Source organism: Oncorhynchus keta, chromosome 35, assembly GCF_023373465.1.
Source record: "Oncorhynchus keta strain PuntledgeMale-10-30-2019 chromosome 35, Oket_V2, whole genome shotgun sequence".
Classification (NCBI taxonomy): Eukaryota; Metazoa; Chordata; class Actinopteri; order Salmoniformes; family Salmonidae; genus Oncorhynchus; species Oncorhynchus keta.
Window position 1 is genome coordinate 81,264,476 of NC_068455.1, and position 19,974 is coordinate 81,284,449.

General features: G+C 42.6%; 1 protein-coding gene across 11 annotated transcripts in view; it reads left to right on the forward strand.

Moving 5' to 3' along the window:
* Positions 1-19,974, forward strand: part of LOC127916363 (coiled-coil domain-containing protein 171-like) — an 86,259-nt gene that overhangs the window by 8,901 nt on the left and 57,384 nt on the right. The window contains exons 3-11 of one of the 11 annotated variants that reach the window (XM_052498007.1): positions 1,760-1,927; positions 2,756-2,944; positions 4,734-5,364; positions 5,580-5,708; positions 5,795-5,966; positions 6,309-6,394; positions 6,572-6,958; positions 7,045-7,259; positions 7,432-7,640. In XM_052498007.1, coding sequence (XP_052353967.1) covers positions 1,760-1,927; positions 2,756-2,944; positions 4,734-5,270 — 894 coding nt within the window. In that variant the 3' untranslated portion in view covers positions 5,271-5,364; positions 5,580-5,708; positions 5,795-5,966; ... (2 more) ...; positions 7,045-7,259; positions 7,432-7,640. Of the gene's footprint in view, positions 1-1,759; positions 1,928-2,755; positions 2,945-4,733; positions 5,709-5,751; positions 5,967-6,308; positions 6,395-6,442; positions 7,002-7,044; positions 7,260-7,431; positions 7,641-19,974 lie in introns of those variants that run through there. The other 10 variants (XM_052498013.1, XM_052498012.1, XM_052498015.1 and 7 more) reach the window with 10 other exon arrangements.

The window sequence follows — 19,974 nt, forward strand, 5'->3', positions numbered from 1 at the left end:
GTGTCTGTGTGTGTCTGTTACTGTTTGGCTCACCCAAGTGTCTGTGTGTCTCTCTGTTACTGTTTGGCTCACCCAAGTGTCTGTGTGTCTGTTACTGTTTGGCTCACCCAAGTGTCTGTGTGTCTCTCTGTTACTGTTTGGCTCACCCAAGTGTCTGTGTGTGTGTCTGTTACTGTTTGGCTCACCCAAGTGTCTGTGTGTCTGTTACTGTTTGGCTCACCCAAGTGTCTGTGTGTGTCTCTGTTACTGTTTGGCTCACCCAAGTGTCTGTGTGTCTCTGTTACTGTTTGGCTCACCCAAGTGTCTGTGTGTGTCTCTGTTACTGTTTGGCTCACCCAAGTGTCTGTGTGTGTCTGTTACTGTTTGGCTCACCCAAGTGTCTGTGTGTGTCTGTTACTGTTTGGCTCACCCAAGTGTCTGTGTGTCTCTCTGTTACTGTTTGGCTCACCCAAGTGTCTGTGTGTCTCTGTTACTGTTTGGCTCACCCAAGTGTCTGTGTGTGTCTGTTACTGTTTGGCTCACCCAAGTGTCTGTGTGTGTCTCTGTTACTGTTTGGCTCACCCAAGTGTCTGTGTGTCTCTGTTACTGTTTGGCTCACCCAAGTGTCTGTGTGTGTCTGTTACTGTTTGGCTCACCCAAGTGTCTGTGTGTGTGTCTGTTACTGTTTGGCTCACCCAAGTGTCTGTGTGTCTCTGTTACTGTTTGGCTCACCCAAGTGTCTGTGTGTGTCTCTGTTACTGTTTGGCTCACCCAAGTGCCTGTGTGTGTCTGTTACTGTTTGGCTCACCCAAGTGTCTGTGTGTCTCTCTGTTACTGTTTGGCTCACCCAAGTGTCTGTGTGTCTCTGTTACTGTTTGGCTCACCCAAGTGTCTGTGTGTGTCTGTTACTGTTTGGCTCACCCAAGTGTCTGTGTGTGTCTCTGTTACTGTTTGGCTCACCCAAGTGTCTGTGTGTCTCTGTTACTGTTTGGCTCACCCAAGTGTCTGTGTGTGTGTGTTCTGTTACTGTCTTTGTCTCTGTTACTCACCCAAGTGTCTGTGTGTGTCTGTTACTGTTTGGCTCACCCAAGTGTCTGTGTGTGTCTGTTACTGTTTGGCTCACCCAAGTGTCTGTGTGTCTCTGTTACTGTTTGGCTCACCCAAGTGTCTGTGTGTCTCTCTGTTACTGTTTGGCTCACCCAAGTGTCTGTGTGTGTCTGTTACTGTTTGGCTCACCCAAGTGTCTGTGTGTGTGTCTCTGTTACTGTTTGGCTCACCCAAGTGTCTGTGTGTGTCTGTTACTGTTTGGCTCACCCAAGTGTCTGTGTGTGTGTGTCTGTTACTGTTTGGCTCACCCAAGTGTCTGTGTGTCTCTGTTACTGTTTGGCTCACCCAAGTGTCTGTGTGTGTGTGTCTGTTACTGTTTGGCTCACCCAAGTGTCTGTGTGTGTCTGTTACTGTTTGGCTCACCCAAGTGTCTGTGTGTGTGTGTCTGTTACTGTTTGGCTCACCCAAGTGTCTGTGTGTGTGTGTCTGTTACTGTTTGGCTCACCCAAGTGTCTGTGTGTGTGTGTGTGTCTGTTACTGTTTGGCTCACCCAAGTGTCTGTGTGTCTGTTACTGTTTGGCTCACCCAAGTGTCTGTGTGTGTCTGTGTGTCTGTGTGTGTCTGCTCTCACCCAAGTGTCTGTGTGTCTGTTACTGTTTGGCTCACCCAAGTGTCTGTGTGTGTGTGTGTGTCTGTTACTGTTTGGCTCACCCAAGTGTCTGTGTCTCTGCAGGAGAAGTTGTCGTTCCTTCACGGTCTGTTCCAGCGTCTGTTGGCGGGCTGCGTCCTCGTCTCCCAGCCGCAATGCATCCTGGGTAGTTTCTCCTGGGCGGAGCTCTGTGATGTCATAACGGAACACGTCGACACTCTCACCTCTGACCTTACACGCGCCAACGAGAGGGTAGGGTGTGTGTGTGTGAGATGTGTGTGTGTGAGCGAGTGAGATACTATTTGTTTCTCTTACAATACAGCTTACAAATGTTTACAAAATCTTAGGCAGTATTTGATGTCTTTCTCTCTCCCTCTCTCTCCCTCTCTCTCTCTCTCTCTCTCTCTCTCTCTCTCTCTCTCTCTCTCTCTCTCTCTCTCTCTCTCTCTCTCTCTTTCGCTCTCTCTCATGCTCTCTCTCTCTCTCCCTCTCTCTACTTTCTCTCTCTCACGCTCTCTCTACTTTCTCTCTCACGCTCTCTCTCCTTTCTCTCGCACGCTCTCTCTCCTTTCTCTCTCACGCTCTCTCTCTACTTTCTCTCTCACGCTCTCTCTCTACTTTCTCTCTCTCACGCGCTCTCTCTCCTTTCTCTCTCACGCTCTCTCTCATGCTCTCTCACGCTCTCTCTCTACTTTCTCTCTCTCACGCTCTCTCTCTCCTTTCTCTCTCACGCTCTCTCTCATGCTCTCTCACGCTCTCTCTACTTTCTCTCTCTCACGCTCTCTCTCTACTTTCTCTCTCTCACGCGCTCTCTCTCCTTTCTCTCTCACGCTCTCTCTCATGCTCTCTCACGCTCTCTCTCTACTTTCTCACGCTCTCTCTCTACTTTCTCTCTCTCACGCTCTCTCTCTCCTTTCTCTCACGCTCTCTCTCATGCTCTCTCTCTCCTTTCTCTCACGCTCTCTCTCACGCTCTCTCTCTCCTTTCTCTCACGCTCTCTCTCATGCTCTCTCACGCTCTCTCTCTCCTTTTTCTCTCACGCTCTCTCTCTACATTCTCACTCTCTCTCTCTCTCTCTAGGTGTCCCACCTGCAGGCTGTGTGTGAGAGTAACAGTGTGTGTGTATCTCAGCTGCAGCAGAGCCAGGAAGGGGTGTTAGTGAGAATAGAGGAGACAGTGAAACAGAGAGAAGAGACCTGGACAGCACAGAGACATGAGATGGACCAGCAACACGCACACACTGTTACACTGCTACAGGGGAAGATACAGGTAACTAACACACTGTTACAGGGACGATACAGGTAACTAACACACTGTTACAGGGAAGATACAGGTAACTAACACACTGTTACACTGCTACAGGGGAAGATACAGGTAACTAACACACTGTTACAGGGAAGATACAGGTAACTAACACACTGTTACACTGCTACAGGGGAAGATACAGGTAACTAACACACTGTTACAGGGGAAGATACAGGTAACTAACACACTGTTACACTGCTACAGGGGAAGATACAGGTAACTAACACACTGTTACAGGGAAGATACAGGTAACTAACACACTGTTACACTGCTACAGGGAAGATACAGGTAACTAACACACTGTTACAGGGAAGATACAGGTAACTAACACACTGTTACAGGGAAGATACAGGTAACTAACACACTGTTAACACACTGTTACAGGGAAGATACAGGTAACTAACACACTGTTACACTGCTACAGGGGAAGATACAGGTAACTAACACACTGTTACACTGCTACAGGGAAGATACAGGTAACTAACACACTGTTACAGGGAAGATACAGGTAACACTGTTACAGGGGAAGATACAGGTAACTAACACACTGTTACACTGCTACAGGGGAAGATACAGGTAACTAAACACTGTTACACTGTTACACTGCTACAGGGGAAGATACAGGTAACTAACACACTGTTACACTAACTAACACACTGTTACAGGGAAGATACAGGTAACTAACACACTGTTACACTGCTACAGGGGAAGATACAGGTAACTAACACACTGTTACACTGCTACAGGGGAAGATACAGGTAACGAACACACTGTTACAGGGAATATACAGGTAACTAACACACTGTTACAGGGAAGATACAGGTAACTAACACACTGTTACAGGGAAGATACAGGTAACTAACACACTGTTACAGGGAATATACAGGTAACTAACACACTGCTACAGGGAAGATACAGGTAACTAACACACTGCTACAGGGGAGATACAGGTAACTAACACACTGCTACAGGGGAAGATACAGGTAACTAACACACTGCTACAGGGGAAGATACAGGTAACTAACACACTGCTACAGGGGAAGATACAGGTAACTAACACACTGTTACAGGGGAGACACAGGTAACTAACACACTGTTACAGGGAAGATACAGGTAACTAACACACTGTTACAGGGAAGATACAGGTAACTAACACACTGTTACAGGGGAGACACAGGTAACTAACACACTGCTACAGGGGAAGATACAGGTAACTAACACACTGCTACAGGGGAAGATACAGGTAACTAACACACTGTTACAGGGAAGATACAGGTAACTAACACACTGTTACAGGGAAGATACAGGTAACTAACACACTGTTACAGGGAAGATACAGGTAACTAACACACTGTTACACTGCTACAGGGGAAGATACAGGTAACTAACACACTGTTACACTGCTACAGGGGAAGATACAGGTAACTAACACACTGTTACAGGGGAGACACAGGTAACTAACACACTGCTACAGGGGAAGATACAGGTAACTAACACACTGTTACACTGCTACAGGGGAAGATACAGGTAACTAGCACACTGTTACACTGCTACAGGGGAAGATACAGGTAACTAACACACTGTTACAAGGAAGATACAGGTAACTAACACACTGCTACAGGGGAAGATACAGGTAACTAACACACTGTTACAGGGAATATACAGGTAACTAACACACTGCTACTCTGCTACTCATACACACAGAGACACATCCACACATAAAGCCACCTCCTCTCTCTCTCTCTCTCCCTAGATGTTCGGTGCTCAGCTTGAGGAGGCCCGTCAGAGACAGTCCTCACTAGAGAAAGAACGCAGCCAGCTGACCAATGACCTCGCCATGCTCCAGAAAACCCTAACCCAGTCTGACCTCCAGGGGTCAACCCTGCTCTCAGCCTGCACCCTACTGGCTGGGGCGCTCACACACCTCACACACGCCACACACACACTCCGCACACAGAAAACTCTCCTCGCGCGCCGCTTGGCGGAGCGAGAGGGCCTAGAGATGGAGGTTAGAACGCTTGTACAAGCTCTAGGGGAGGGAAGAGGAGAGGGGGATGAGGAGAGGAAGGGAGGAGGGGTGAAGAGGTGGAGAAGGTGTGTGGTGTGTGTGATAGCTGTGAACAGGTTGTGTGTGTTGGGACGGGGGAGCAGACTGGTGTTTAGGGTGGGTGGGCAGAGGTACCCCTCTATAGGAGTTCGTGTTTCAGTCGTCCCTCCTCTGGAGGAGAGGGAGAAGGACTCAACACCGCCATCTAAAGGTGAGCAGGGCAATGACACAACTGCACTGTGAAATAATTATTCTGAAAATAGTTGTGAATGTTTTTGACGAGTCGATATATACATTGGCATTCCAACCCTCTTCCTGGAGATCTACTGTCCTGTAGGTTATCAGTCCAACCCTCTTCCTGGAGATCTACTGTCCTGTAGGTTATCAGTCCAACCCTCTTCCTGGAGATCTACTGTCCTGTAGGTTATCAGTCCAACCCTCTTCCTGGAGATCTACTGTCCTGTAGGTTATCAGTCCAACCCTCTTCCTGGAGATCTACTGTCCTGTAGGTTATCAGTCCAACCCTCTTCCTGGAGATCTACTGTCCTGTAGGTTATCAGTCCAACCCTCTTCCTGGAGATCTACTGTCCTGTGGGTTTTCAGTCCAACCCTCTTCCTGGAGATCTACTGTCCTGTGGGTTTTCAGTCCAACCCTCTTCCTGGAGATCTACTGTCCTGTGGGTTTTCAGTCCAACCCTCTTCCTGGAGATCTACTGTCCTGTAGGTTTTCAGTCCAACCCTCTTCCTGGAGATCTACTGTCCTGTAGGTTTTCAGTCCAACCCTCTTCCTGGAGATCTACTGTCCTGTGGGTTTTCAGTCCAACCCTCTTCCTGGAGATCTACTGTCCTGTGGGTTTTCAGTCCAACCCTCTTCCTGGAGATCTACTGTCCTGTAGGTTTACAGTCCAACCCTCTTCCTGGAGATCTACTGTCCTGTAGGTTTCAGTCCAACCCTCTTCCTGGAGATCTACTGTCCTGTAGGTTATCAGTCCAACCCTCTTCCTGGAGATCTACTGTCCTGTAGGTTATCAGTCCAACCCTCTTCCTGGAGATCTACTGTCCTGTGGGTTTTCAGTCCAACCCTCTTCCTGGAGATCTACTGTCCTGTGGGTTTTCAGTCCAACCCTCTTCCTGGAGATCTACTGTCCTGTAGGTTTTCAGTCCAACCCTCTTCCTGGAGATCTACTGTCCTGTGGGTTTTCAGTCCAACCCTCTTCCTGAGATCTACTGTCCTGTGGGTTTTCAGTCCAACCCTCTTCCTGGAGATCTACTGTCCTGTAGGTTTTCAGTCCAACCCTCTTCCTGGAGATCTACTGTCCTGTAGGTTATCAGTCCAACCCTCTTCCTGGAGATCTACTGTCCTGTAGGTTATCAGTCCAACCCAACCCTCTTCCTGTAGATCTACTGTCCTGTAGGTTATCAGTCCAACCCTCTTCCTGGAGATCTACTGTCCTGTAGGTTATCAGTCCAACCCTCTTCCTGGAGATCTACTGTCCTGTAGGTTTTCAGTCCAACCCTCTTCCTGGAGATCTACTGTCCTGTAGGTTTTCAGTCCAACCCTCTTCCTGGAGATCTACTGTCCTGTAGGTTTTCAGTCCAACCCTCTTCCTGGAGATCTACTGTCCTGTGGGTTTTCAGTCCAACCCTCTTCCTGGAGATCTACTGTCCTGTAGGTTATCAGTCCAACCCTCTTCCTGGAGATCTACTGTCCTGTAGGTTTTCAGTCCAACCCTCTTCCTGGAGATCTACTGTCCTGTAGGTTTTCAGTCCAACCCTCTTCCTGGAGATCTACTGTCCTGTAGGTTATCAGTCCAACCCTCTTCCTGGAGATCTACTGTCCTGTAGGTTATCAGTCCAACCCTCTTCCTGGAGATCTACTGTCCTGTAGGTTATCAGTCCAACCCTCTTCCTGGAGATCTACTGTCCTGTAGGTTTTCAGTCCAACCCTCTTCCTGGAGATCTACTGTCCTGTGGGTTTTCACTCCAACCCTCTTCCTGGAGATCTACTGTCCTGTAGGTTATCAGTCCAACCCTCTTCCTGGAGATCTACTGTCCTGTAGGTTATCAGTCCAACCCTCTTCCTGGAGATCTACTGTCCTGTAGGTTTTCAGTCCAACCCTCTTCCTGGAGATCTACTGTCCTGTAGGTTTTCAGTCCAACCCTCTTCCTGGAGATCTACTGTCCTATAGGTTTTCAGTCCAACCCTCTTCCTGGAGATCTACTGTCCTATAGGTTTTCAGTCCAACCCTCTTCCTGGAGATCTACTGTCCTGTAGGTTTTCAGTCCAACCCTCTTCCTGGAGATCTACTGTCCTGTAGGTTTTCAGTCCAACCCTCTTCCTGGAGATCTACTGTCCTGTAGGTTTTCAGTCCCACCCTCTTCCTGGAGATCTACTGTCCTGTAGGTTTTCAGTCCAACCCTTTTTGGACAACTGAAGCAAGGCTGAATGGGATAGCATCATATTAACCCCTTGCTCTCTGACTCTCTCAGGTGAAGAGGATAATGACGATGAAGGGAGAGGAGGACTGTGTGTGAGGTGGCTTCGTCGTAAAGATATCTCCTTCTTCATCATGTCTTCCATGGCTGAACTACAAGAGGCCTTAGAGCACACAGGTAACTCTCTCTCTCTCACACACACACACACACACACACACACACACACACACACACACACACACACACACACACACACACACACACACACACACACACACACACACACACACACACACTGAGAGAGAGTTAGCTAGCGCAAACTGGTGGAGGAACCTGGAGGTAGTGAACCAGCAGTCGGAAGGGTGTTATCTACTGTCTTCTATATCCCAGGTGTTATCTACTGTCTTCTATATCCCAGGTGTTATCTACTGTCTTCTATATCCCAGGTGTTATCTATTGTCTTCTATATCCCAGGTGTTATCTACTGTCTTCTATATCCCAGGTGTTATCTACTGTCTTCTATATCCCAGGTGTTATCTACTGTCTTCTATATCCCAGGTGTTATCTATTGTCTTCTATATCCCAGGTGTTATCTATTGTCTTCTATATCCCAGGTGTTATCTACTGTCTTCTATATCCCAGGTGTTATCTACCTGCTCCATGGTAACTGTCTTCTATATCCCAGGTGTTATCTACTGTCTTCTATATCCCAGGTGTTATCTACTGTCTTCTATATCCCAGGTGTTATCTATTGTCTTCTATATCCCAGGTGTTATCTACTGTCTTCTATATCCCAGATGTTATCTACTGTCTTCTATATCCCAGGTGTTATCTACTGTCTTCTATATCCCAGGTGTTATCTATTGTCTTCTATATCCCAGGTGTTATCTACTGTCTTCTATATCCCAGGTGTTATCTACCTGCTCCATGGTAACTGTCTTCTATATCCCAGGTGTTATCTACTGTCTTCTATATCCCAGGTGTTATCTCCCAGGGAAGTTATCTACTTTACTGTCTTCTATATCCCAGGTGTTATCTACTGTCTTCTATATCCCAGGTGTTATCTACTGTCTTCTATATCCCAGGTGTTATCTATTGTCTTCTATATCCCAGGTGTTATCTACTGTCTTCTATATCCCAGATGTTATCTACTGTCTTCTATATCCCAGGTGTTATCTATTGTCTTCTATATCCCAGGTGTTATCTATTGTCTTCTATATCCCAGGTGTTATCTACTGTCTTCTATATCCCAGGTGTTATCTACTGTCTTCTATATCCCAGGTGTTATCTATTGTCTTCTATATCCCAGGTGTTATCTACTGTCTTCTATATCCCAGGTGTTATCTATTGTCTTCTATATCCCAGGTGTTATCTACTGTCTTCTATATCCCAGGTGTTATCTATTGTCTTCTATATCCCAGGTGTTATCTACTGTCTTCTATATCCCAGGTGTTATCTACTGTCTTCTATATCCCAGGTGTTATCTACTGTCTTCTATATCCCAGGTGTTATCTACTGTCTTCTATATCCCAGGTGTTATCTACTGTCTTCTATATCCCAGGTGTTATCTACTGTCTTCTTCTATCTACTGTCTTCTATATCCCAGGTGTTATCTACTGTCTTCTATATCCCAGGTGTTATCTACTGTCTTCTATATCCCAGGTGTTATCTATTGTCTTCTATATCCCAGGTGTTATCTATTGTCTTCTATATCCCAGGTGTTATCTACTGTCTTCTATATCCCAGGTGTTATCTATTGTCTTCTATATCCCAGGTGTTATCTATTGTCTTCTATATCCCAGGTGTTATCTATTGTCTTCTATATCCCAGGTGTTATCTATTGTCTTCTATATCCCAGGTGTTATCTACTGTCTTCTATATCCCAGGTGTTATCTATTGTCTTCTATATCCCAGGTGTTATCTACTGTCTTCTATATCCCAGGTGTTATCTACTGTCTTCTATATCCCAGGTGTTATCTATTGTCTTCTATATCCCAGGTGTTATCTACTGTCTTCTATATCCCAGGTGTTATCTACTGTCTTCTATATCCCAGGTGTTATCTACTGTCTTCTATATCCCAGGTGTTATCTATTGTCTTCTATATCCCAGGTGTTATCTATTGTCTTCTATATCCCAGGTGTTATCTATTGTCTTCTATATCCCAGGTGTTATCTATTGTCTTCTATATCCCAGGTGTTATCTACTGTCTTCTATATCCCAGGTGTTATCTATTGTCTTCTATATCCCAGGTGTTATCTACTGTCTTCTATATCCCAGGTGTTATCTACTGTCTTCTATATCCCAGGTGTTATCTATTGTCTTCTATATCCCAGGTGTTATCTACTGTCTTCTATATCCCAGGTGTTATCTACTGTCTTCTATATCCCAGGTGTTATCTACTGTCTTCTATATCCCAGGTGTTATCTACTGTCTTCTATATCCCAGGTGTTATCTACTGTCTTCTATATCCCAGGTGTTATCTATTGTCTTCTATATCCCAGGTGTTATCTACTGTCTTCTATATCCCAGGTGTTATCTACTGTCTTCTATATCCCAGGTGTTATCTACTGTCTTCTATATCCCAGGTGTTATCTACTGTCTTCTATATCCCAGGTGTTATCTATTGTCTTCTATATCCCAGGTGTTATCTACTGTCTTCTATATCCCAGGTGTTATCTATTGTCTTCTATATCCCAGGTGTTATCTACTGTCTTCTATATCCCAGGTGTTATCTACTGTCTTCTATATCCCAGGTGTTATCTACCTGCTCCAGGTAACTGTCTTCTATATCCCAGGTGTTATCTATTGTCTTCTATATCCCAGGTGTTATCTACTGTCTTCTATATCCCAGGTGTTATCTACCTGCTCCATGGTAACTGTCTTCTATATCCCAGGTGTTATCTATTGTCTTCTATATCCCAGGTGTTATCTACTGTCTTCTATATCCCAGGTGTTATCTACTGTCTTCTATATCCCAGGTGTTATCTACTGTCTTCTATATCCCAGGTGTTATCTATTGTCTTCTATATCCCAGGTGTTATCTGTTGTCTTCTATATCCCAGGTGTTATCTACTGTCTTCTATATCCCAGGTGTTATCTATTGTCTTCTATATCCCAGGTGTTATCTATTGTCTTCTATATCCCAGGTGTTATCTACTGTCTTCTATATCCCAGGTGTTATCTACTGTCTTCTATATCCCAGGTGTTATCTACTGTCTTCTATATCCCAGGTGTTATCTATTGTCTTCTATATCCCAGGTGTTATCTACTGTCTTCTATATCCCAGGTGTTATCTATTGTCTTCTATATCCCAGGTGTTATCTACTGTCTTCTATATCCCAGGTGTTATCTACTGTCTTCTATATCCCAGGTGTTATCTATTGTCTTCTATATCCCAGGTGTTATCTACTGTCTTCTATATCCCAGGTGTTATCTATTGTCTTCTATATCCCAGGTGTTATCTATTGTCTTCTATATCCCAGGTGTTATCTATTGTCTTCTATATCCCAGGTGTTATCTACTGTCTTCTATATCCCAGGTGTTATCTGTTGTCTTCTATATCCCAGGTGTTATCTATTGTCTTCTATATCCCAGGTGTTATCTACTGTCTTCTATATCCCAGGTGTTATCTATTGTCTTCTATATCCCAGGTGTTATCTACTGTCTTCTATATCCCAGGTGTTATCTACTGTCTTCTATATCCCAGGTGTTATCTACTGTCTTCTATATCCCAGGTGTTATCTACTGTCTTCTATATCCCAGGTGTTATCTACTGTCTTCTATATCCCAGGTGTTATCTACTGTCTTCTATATCCCAGGTGTTATCTATTGTCTTCTATATCCCAGGTGTTATCTACTGTCTTCTATATCCCAGGTGTTATCTACTGTCTTCTATATCCCAGGTGTTATCTATTGTCTTCTATATCCCAGGTGTTATCTATCCCTGTCTTCTATATCCCAGGTGTTATCTACTGTCTTCTATATCCCAGGTGTTATCTACTGTCTTCTATATCCCAGGTGTTATCTATTGTCTTCTATATCCCAGGTGTTATCTACTGTCTTCTATATCCCAGGTGTTATCTACTGTCTTCTATATCCCAGGTGTTATCTACTGTCTTCTATATCCCAGGTGTTATCTATTGTCTTCTATATCCCAGGTGTTATCTACTGTCTTCTATATCCCAGGTGTTATCTATTGTCTTCTATATCCCAGGTGTTATCTACTGTCTTCTATATCCCAGGTGTTATCTACTGTCTTCTATATCCCAGGTGTTATCTATTGTCTTCTATATCCCAGGTGTTATCTATTGTCTTCTATATCCCAGGTGTTATCTACTGTCTTCTATATCCCAGGTGTTATCTACTGTCTTCTATATCCCAGGTGTTATCTACCTGTCCATGGTAACTGTCTTCTATATCCCAGGTGTTATCTACTGTCTTCTATATCCCAGGTGTTATCTACTGTCTTCTATATCCCAGGTGTTATCTACTGTCTTCTATATCCCAGGTGTTATCTATTGTCTTCTATATCCCAGGTGTTATCTACTGTCTTCTATATCCCAGGTGTTATCTACTGTCTTCTATATCCCAGGTGTTATCTACCTGCTCCATGGTAACTGTCTTCTATATCCCAGGTGTTATCTATTGTCTTCTATATCCCAGGTGTTATCTACTGTCTTCTATATCTCAGGTGTTATCTACTGTCTTCTATATCCCAGGTGTTATCTATTGTCTTCTATATCCCAGGTGTTATCTATTGTCTTCTATATCCCAGGTGTTATCTACTGTCTTCTATATCCCAGGTGTTATCTACTGTCTTCTATATCCCAGGTGTTATCTATTGTCTTCTATATCCCAGGTGTTATCTACTGTCTTCTATATCCCAGGTGTTATCTACTGTCTTCTATATCCCAGGTGTTATCTACTGTCTTCTATATCCCAGGTGTTATCTACTGTCTTCTATATCCCAGGTGTTATCTATTGTCTTCTATATCCCAGGTGTTATCTATTGTCTTCTATATCCCAGGTGTTATCTACTGTCTTCTATATCCCAGGTGTTATCTACTGTCTTCTATATCCCAGGTGTTATCTACTGTCTTCTATATCCCAGGTGTTATCTATTGTCTTCTATATCCCAGGTGTTATCTACTGTCTTCTATATCCCAGGTGTTATCTACTGTCTTCTATATCCCAGGTGTTATCTACTGTCTTCTATATCCCAGGTGTTATCTATTGTCTTCTATATCCCAGGTGTTATCTATTGTCTTCTATATCCCAGGTGTTATCTACTGTCTTCTATATCCCAGGTGTTATCTATTGTCTTCTATATCCCAGGTGTTATCTACTGTCTTCTATATCCCAGGTGTTATCTACTGTCTTCTATATCCCAGGTGTTATCTACTGTCTTCTATATCCCAGGTGTTATCTACCTGCTCCATGGTAACTGTCTTCTATATCCCAGGTGTTATCTATTGTCTTCTATATCCCAGGTGTTATCTATTGTCTTCTATATCCCAGGTGTTATCTACTGTCTTCTATATCCCAGGTGTTATCTACTGTCTTCTATATCCCAGGTGTTATCTATTGTCTTCTATATCCCAGGTGTTATCTACTGTCTTCTATATCCCAGGTGTTATCTACTGTCTTCTATATCCCAGGTGTTATCTACTGTCTTCTATATCCCAGGTGTTATCTATTGTCTTCTATATCCCAGGTGTTATCTACTGTCTTCTATATCCCAGGTGTTATCTACTGTCTTCTATATCCCAGGTGTTATCTATTGTCTTCTATATCCCAGGTGTTATCTACTGTCTTCTATATCCCAGGTGTTATCTATTGTCTTCTATATCCCAGGTGTTATCTATTGTCTTCTATATCCCAGGTGTTATCTATTGTCTTCTATATCCCAGGTGTTATCTACTGTCTTCTATATCCCAGGTGTTATCTATTGTCTTCTATATCCCAGGTGTTATCTATTGTCTTCTATATCCCAGGTGTTATCTACTGTCTTCTATATCCCAGGTGTTATCTACTGTCTTCTATATCCCAGGTGTTATCTACTGTCTTCTATATCCCAGGTGTTATCTATTGTCTTCTATATCCCAGGTGTTATCTACCTGCTCCATGGTAACTGTCTTCTATATCCCAGGTGTTATCTACTGTCTTCTATATCCCAGGTGTTATCTATTGTCTTCTATATCCCAGGTGTTATCTACCTGCTCCATGGTAACTGTCTTCTATATCCCAGGTGTTATCTATTGTCTTCTATATCCCAGGTGTTATCTATTGTCTTCTATATCCCAGGTGTTATCTACCTGCTCCATGGTAACTGTCTTCTATATCCCAGGTGTTATCTACTGTCTTCTATATCCCAGGTGTTATCTACTGTCTTCTATATCCCAGGTGTTATCTATTGTCTTCTATATCCCAGGTGTTATCTACCTGCTCCATGGTAACTGTCTTCTATATCCCAGGTGTTATCTACTGTCTTCTATATCCCAGGTGTTATCTACTGTCTTCTATATCCCAGGTGTTATCTATTGTCTTCTATATCCCAGGTGTTATCTACTGTCTTCTATATCCCAGGTGTTATCTATTGTCTTCTATATCCCAGGTGTTATCTACTGTCTTCTATATCCCAGGTGTTATCTACCTGCTCCATGGTAACTGTCTTCTATATCCCAGATGTTATCTACCTGCTCCATGGTAACTGTCTTCTATATCCCAGGTGTTATCTACTGTCTTCTATATCCCAGGTGTTATCTATTGTCTTCTATATCCCAGGTGTTATCTACTGTCTTCTATATCCCAGGTGTTATCTATTGTCTTCTATATCCCAGGTGTTATCTATTGTCTTCTATATCCCAGGTGTTATCTACTGTCTTCTATATCCCAGGTGTTATCTACTGTCTTCTATATCCCAGGTGTTATCTACTGTCTTCTATATCCCAGGTGTTATCTACTGTCTTCTATATCCCAGGTGTTATCTACTGTCTTCTATATCCCAGGTGTTATCTACTGTCTTCTATATCCCAGGTGTTATCTACTGTCTTCTATATCCCAGGTGTTATCTACTGTCTTCTATATCCCAGGTGTTATCTACTGTCTTCTATATCCCAGGTGTTATCTACTGTCTTCTATATCCCAGGTGTTATCTATTGTCTTCTATATCCCAGGTGTTATCTACTGTCTTCTATATCCCAGGTGTTATCTACTGTCTTCTATATCCCAGGTGTTATCTACTGTCTTCTATATCCCAGGTGTTATCTACTGTCTTCTATATCCCAGGTGTTATCTACTGTCTTCTATATCCCAGGTGTTATCTATTGTCTTCTATATCCCAGGTGTTATCTATTGTCTTCTATATCCCAGGTGTTATCTACTGTCTTCTATATCCCAGGTGTTATCTACTGTCTTCTATATCCCAGGTGTTATCTACTGTCTTCTATATCCCAGGTGTTATCTACTGTCTTCTATATCCCAGGTGTTATCTATTGTCTTCTATATCCCAGGTGTTATCTATTGTCTTCTATATCCCAGGTGTTATCTATTGTCTTCTATATCCCAGGTGTTATCTATTGTCTTCTATATCCCAGGTGTTATCTACTGTCTTCTATATCCCAGGTGTTATCTATTGTCTTCTATATCCCAGGTGTTATCTATTGTCTTCTATATCCCAGGTGTTATCTACTGTCTTCTATATCCCAGGTGTTATCTATTGTCTTCTATATCCCAGGTGTTATCTACTGTCTTCTATATCCCAGGTGTTATCTACTGTCTTCTATATCCCAGGTGTTATCTATTGTCTTCTATATCCCAGGTGTTATCTATTGTCTTCTATATCCCAGGTGTTATCTACTGTCTTCTATATCCCAGGTGTTATCTACTGTCTTCTATATCCCAGGTGTTATCTATTGTCTTCTATATCCCAGGTGTTATCTACTGTCTTCTATATCCCAGGTGTTATCTATTGTCTTCTATATCCCAGGTGTTATCTATTGTCTTCTATATCCCAGGTGTTATCTATTGTCTTCTATATCCCAGGTGTTATCTACTGTCTTCTATATCCCAGGTGTTATCTATTGTCTTCTATATCCCAGGTGTTATCTACTGTCTTCTATATCCCAGGTGTTATCTACTGTCTTCTATATCCCAGGTGTTATCTATTGTCTTCTATATCCCAGGTGTTATCTATTGTCTTCTATATCCCAGGTGTTATCTATTGTCTTCTATATCCCAGGTGTTATCTACTGTCTTCTATATCCCAGGTGTTATCTACTGTCTTCTATATCCCAGGTGTTATCTACTGTCTTCTATATCCCAGGTGTTATCTACTGTCTTCTATATCCCAGGTGTTATCTATTGTCTTCTATATCCCAGGTGTTATCTACTGTCTTCTATATCCCAGGTGTTATCTACTGTCTTCTATATCCCAGGTGTTATCTACTGTCTTCTATATCCCAGGTGTTATCTATTGTCTTCTATATCCCAGGTGTTATCTACTGTCTTCTATATCCCAGGTGTTATCTACTGTCTTCTATATCCCAGGTGTTATCTACTGTCTTCTATATCCCAGGTGTTATCTATTGTCTTCTATATCCCAGGTGTTATCTACTGTCTTCTATATCCCAGGTGTTATCTACTGTCTTCTATATCCCAGGTGTTATCTATTGTCTTCTATATCCCAGGTGTTATCTACTGTCTTCTATATCCCAGGTGTTATCTACTGTCTTCTATATCCCAGGTGTTATCTACTGTCTTCTATATCCCAGGTGTTATCTATTGTCTTCTATATCCCAGGTGTTATCTATTGTCTTCTATATCCCAGGTGTTATCTACTGTCTTCTATATCCCAGGTGTTATCTATTGTCTTCTATATCCCAGGTGTTATCTACTGTCTTCTATATCCCAGGTGTTATCTATTGTCTTCTATATCCCAGGTGTTATCTACTGTCTTCTATATCCCAGGTGTTATCTATTGTCTTCTATATCCCAGGTGTTATCTACTGTCTTCTATATCCCAGGTGTTATCTATTGTCTTCTATATCCCAGGTGTTATCTACTGTCTTCTATATCCCAGGTGTTATCTATTGTCTTCTATATCCCAGGTGTTATCTATTGTCTTCTATATCTCAGGTGTTATCTACTGTCTTCTATATCCCAGGTGTTATCTACTGTCTTCTATATCCCAGGTGTTATCTACTGTCTTCTATATCCCAGGTGTTATCTATTGTCTTCTATATCCCAGGTGTTATCTACTGTCTTCTATATCCCAGGTGTTATCTATTGTCTTCTATATCTCAGGTGTTATCTACTGTCTTCTATATCCCAGGTGTTATCTACTGTCTTCTATATCCCAGGTGTTATCTACTGTCTTCTATATCCCAGGTGTTATCTACTGTCTTCTATATCCCAGGTGTTATCTACTGTCTTCTATATCCCAGGTGTTATCTATTGTCTTCTATATCTCAGGTGTTATCTACTGTCTTCTATATCCCAGGTGTTATCTATTGTCTTCTATATCCCAGGTGTTATCTACTGTCTTCTATATCCCAGGTGTTATCTACTGTCTTCTATATCCCAGGTGTAATCTACTGTCTTCTATATCCCAGGTGTTATCTACTGTCTTCTATATCCCAGGTGTTATCTACTGTCTTCTATATCCCAGGTGTTATCTACTGTCTTCTATATCCCAGGTGTTATCTACTGTCTTCTATATCCCAGGTGTTATCTATTGTCTTCTATATCCCAGGTGTTATCTACTGTCTTCTATATCCCAGGTGTTATCTACTGTCTTCTATATCCCAGGTGTTATCTACTGTCTTCTATATCCCAGGTGTTATCTACCTGCTCCATGGTAACTGTCTTCTATATCCCAGGTGTTATCTATTGTCTTCTATATCCCAGGTGTTATCTACTGTCTTCTATATCCCAGGTGTTATCTACTGTCTTCTATATCCCAGGTGTTATCTATTGTCTTCTATATCCCAGGTGTTATCTACCTGCTCCATGGTAACTGTCTTCTATATCCCAGGTGTTATCTACTGTCTTCTATATCCCAGGTGTTATCTATTGTCTTCTATATCCCAGGTGTTATCTACTGTCTTCTATATCCCAGGTGTTATCTACTGTCTTCTATATCCCAGGTGTTATCTACTGTCTTCTATATCCCAGGTGTTATCTACTGTCTTCTATATCCCAGGTGTTATCTACTGTCTTCTATATCCCAGGTGTTATCTACTGTCTTCTATATCCCAGGTGTTATCTACCTGCTCCATGGTAACTGTCTTCTATATCCCAGGTGTTATCTACTGTCTTCTATATCCCAGGTGTTATCTATTGTCTTCTATATCCCAGGTGTTATCTACTGTCTTCTATATCCCAGGTGTTATCTACTGTCTTCTATATCCCAGGTGTTATCTATTGTCTTCTATATCCCAGGTGTTATCTACCTGCTCCATGGTAACTGTCTTCTATATCCCAGGTGTTATCTATTGTCTTCTATATCCCAGGTGTTATCTATTGTCTTCTATATCCCAGGTGTTATCTACTGTCTTCTATATCCCAGATGTTATCTACCTGCTCCATGGTAACTGTCTTCTATATCCCAGGTGTTATCTACTGTCTTCTATATCCCAGGTGTTATCTATTGTCTTCTATATCCCAGGTGTTATCTACTGTCTTCTATATCCCAGGTGTTATCTACTGTCTTCTATATCCCAGGTGTTATCTATTGTCTTCTATATCCCAGGTGTTATCTATTGTCTTCTATATCCCAGGTGTTATCTACCTGCTCTGTATAGCTGTATATGGCATATAGCTGGCATATATATCTGTATCTGTAGTGTCTGTATCTGTATCTCTGTATCTGTATCTGTAGCTGTGCCTGTAGTGTCTGTATCTGTATCTCTGTATCTGTATCTGTAGCTGTGCCTGTAGTGTCTGTATCTGTGTCTGTATCTGTATCTGTAGCTGTAACTGTACCTGTACCTGTATCTGTACCTGTAGTGTCTGTATCTGTATCTGTACCTGTGCCTGTATCTGTAGTGTCTGTATCTGTATCTCTGTAGCTGTATCTGTAGTGTCTGTATCTGTATCTCTGTACCTGTACCTGTATCTGTAGTGTCTGTATCTGCATCTCTGTACCTGTACCTGTATCTGTACCTGTAGTGTCTGTATCTGTACCTGTACCTGTACCTGTATCTGTAGCTGTGCCTGTATCTGTAGTGTCTGTATCTCTGTACCTGTATCTGTATCTGTACCTGTATCTGTAGTGTCTGTATCTCTGTACCTGTACCTGTATCTGTAGTGTCTGTACCTGTATCTGTATCTGTAGTGTCTGTATCTGTACCTGTACCTGTAGTGTCTGTATCTGTATCTCTGTACCTGTACCTGTATCTGTAGTGTCTGTATCTCTGTACCTGTATCTGTATATGTAGTGTCTGTACCTGTACCTGTAGTGTCTGTACCTGTAGTGTCTGTATCTCTGTACCTGTACCTGTATCTGTAGTGTCTGTATCTCTGTACCTGTATCTGTAGTGTCTGTATCTCTGTACCTGTACCTGTAGTGTCTGTATCTCTGTACCTGTATCTGTAGTGTCTGTATCTCTGTACCTGTATCTGTACCTGTAGTGTCTGTATCTCTGTACCTGTATCTGTAGTGTCTGTATCTCTGTACCTGTATCTGTACCTGTAGTGTCTGTATCTCTGTACCTGTATCTGTAGTGTCTGTATCTCTGTACCTGTATCTGTACCTGTAGTGTCTGTATCTCTGTACCTGTACCTGTATCTGTAGTGTCTGTATCTCTGTACCTGTATCTGTAGTGTCTGTATCTCTGTACCTGTATCTGTAGTGTCTGTATCTCTGTACCTGTATCTGTAGTGTCTGTATCTCTGTACCTGTACCTGTAGTGTCTGTATCTCTGTACCTGTATCTGTAGTGTCTGTATCTCTGTACCTGTATCTGTAGTGTCTGTATCTCTGTACCTGTATCTGTAGTGTCTGTATCTCTGTACCTGTATCTGTAGTGTCTGTATCTCTGTACCTGTATCTGTAGTGTCTGTACCTGTACCTGTAGTGTCTGTATCTCTGTACCTGTAGTGTCTGTATCTCTGTACCTGTATCTGTAGTGTCTGTATCTCTGTACCTGTACCTGTATCTGTAGTGTCTGTATCTCTGTACCTGTATCTGTAGTGTCTGTATCTCTGTATCTGTAGTGTCTGTATCTCTGTACCTGTATCTGTAGTGTCTGTATCTCTGTACCTGTATCTGTACCTGTATCTGTACCTGTAGTGTCTGTACCTGTACCTGTATCTGTACCTGTAGTGTCTGTACCTGTACCTGTATCTGTAGTGTCTGTATCTCTGTACCTGTATCTGTACCTGTAGTGTCTGTATCTCTGTACCTGTATCTGTACCTGTATCTGTATCTGTACCTATATCTGTAGCTGTACCTGTATCTGCAGTATCTGTAGCTGTATCTGTAGCTGTGTCTGTATCTGTACCTGTATAA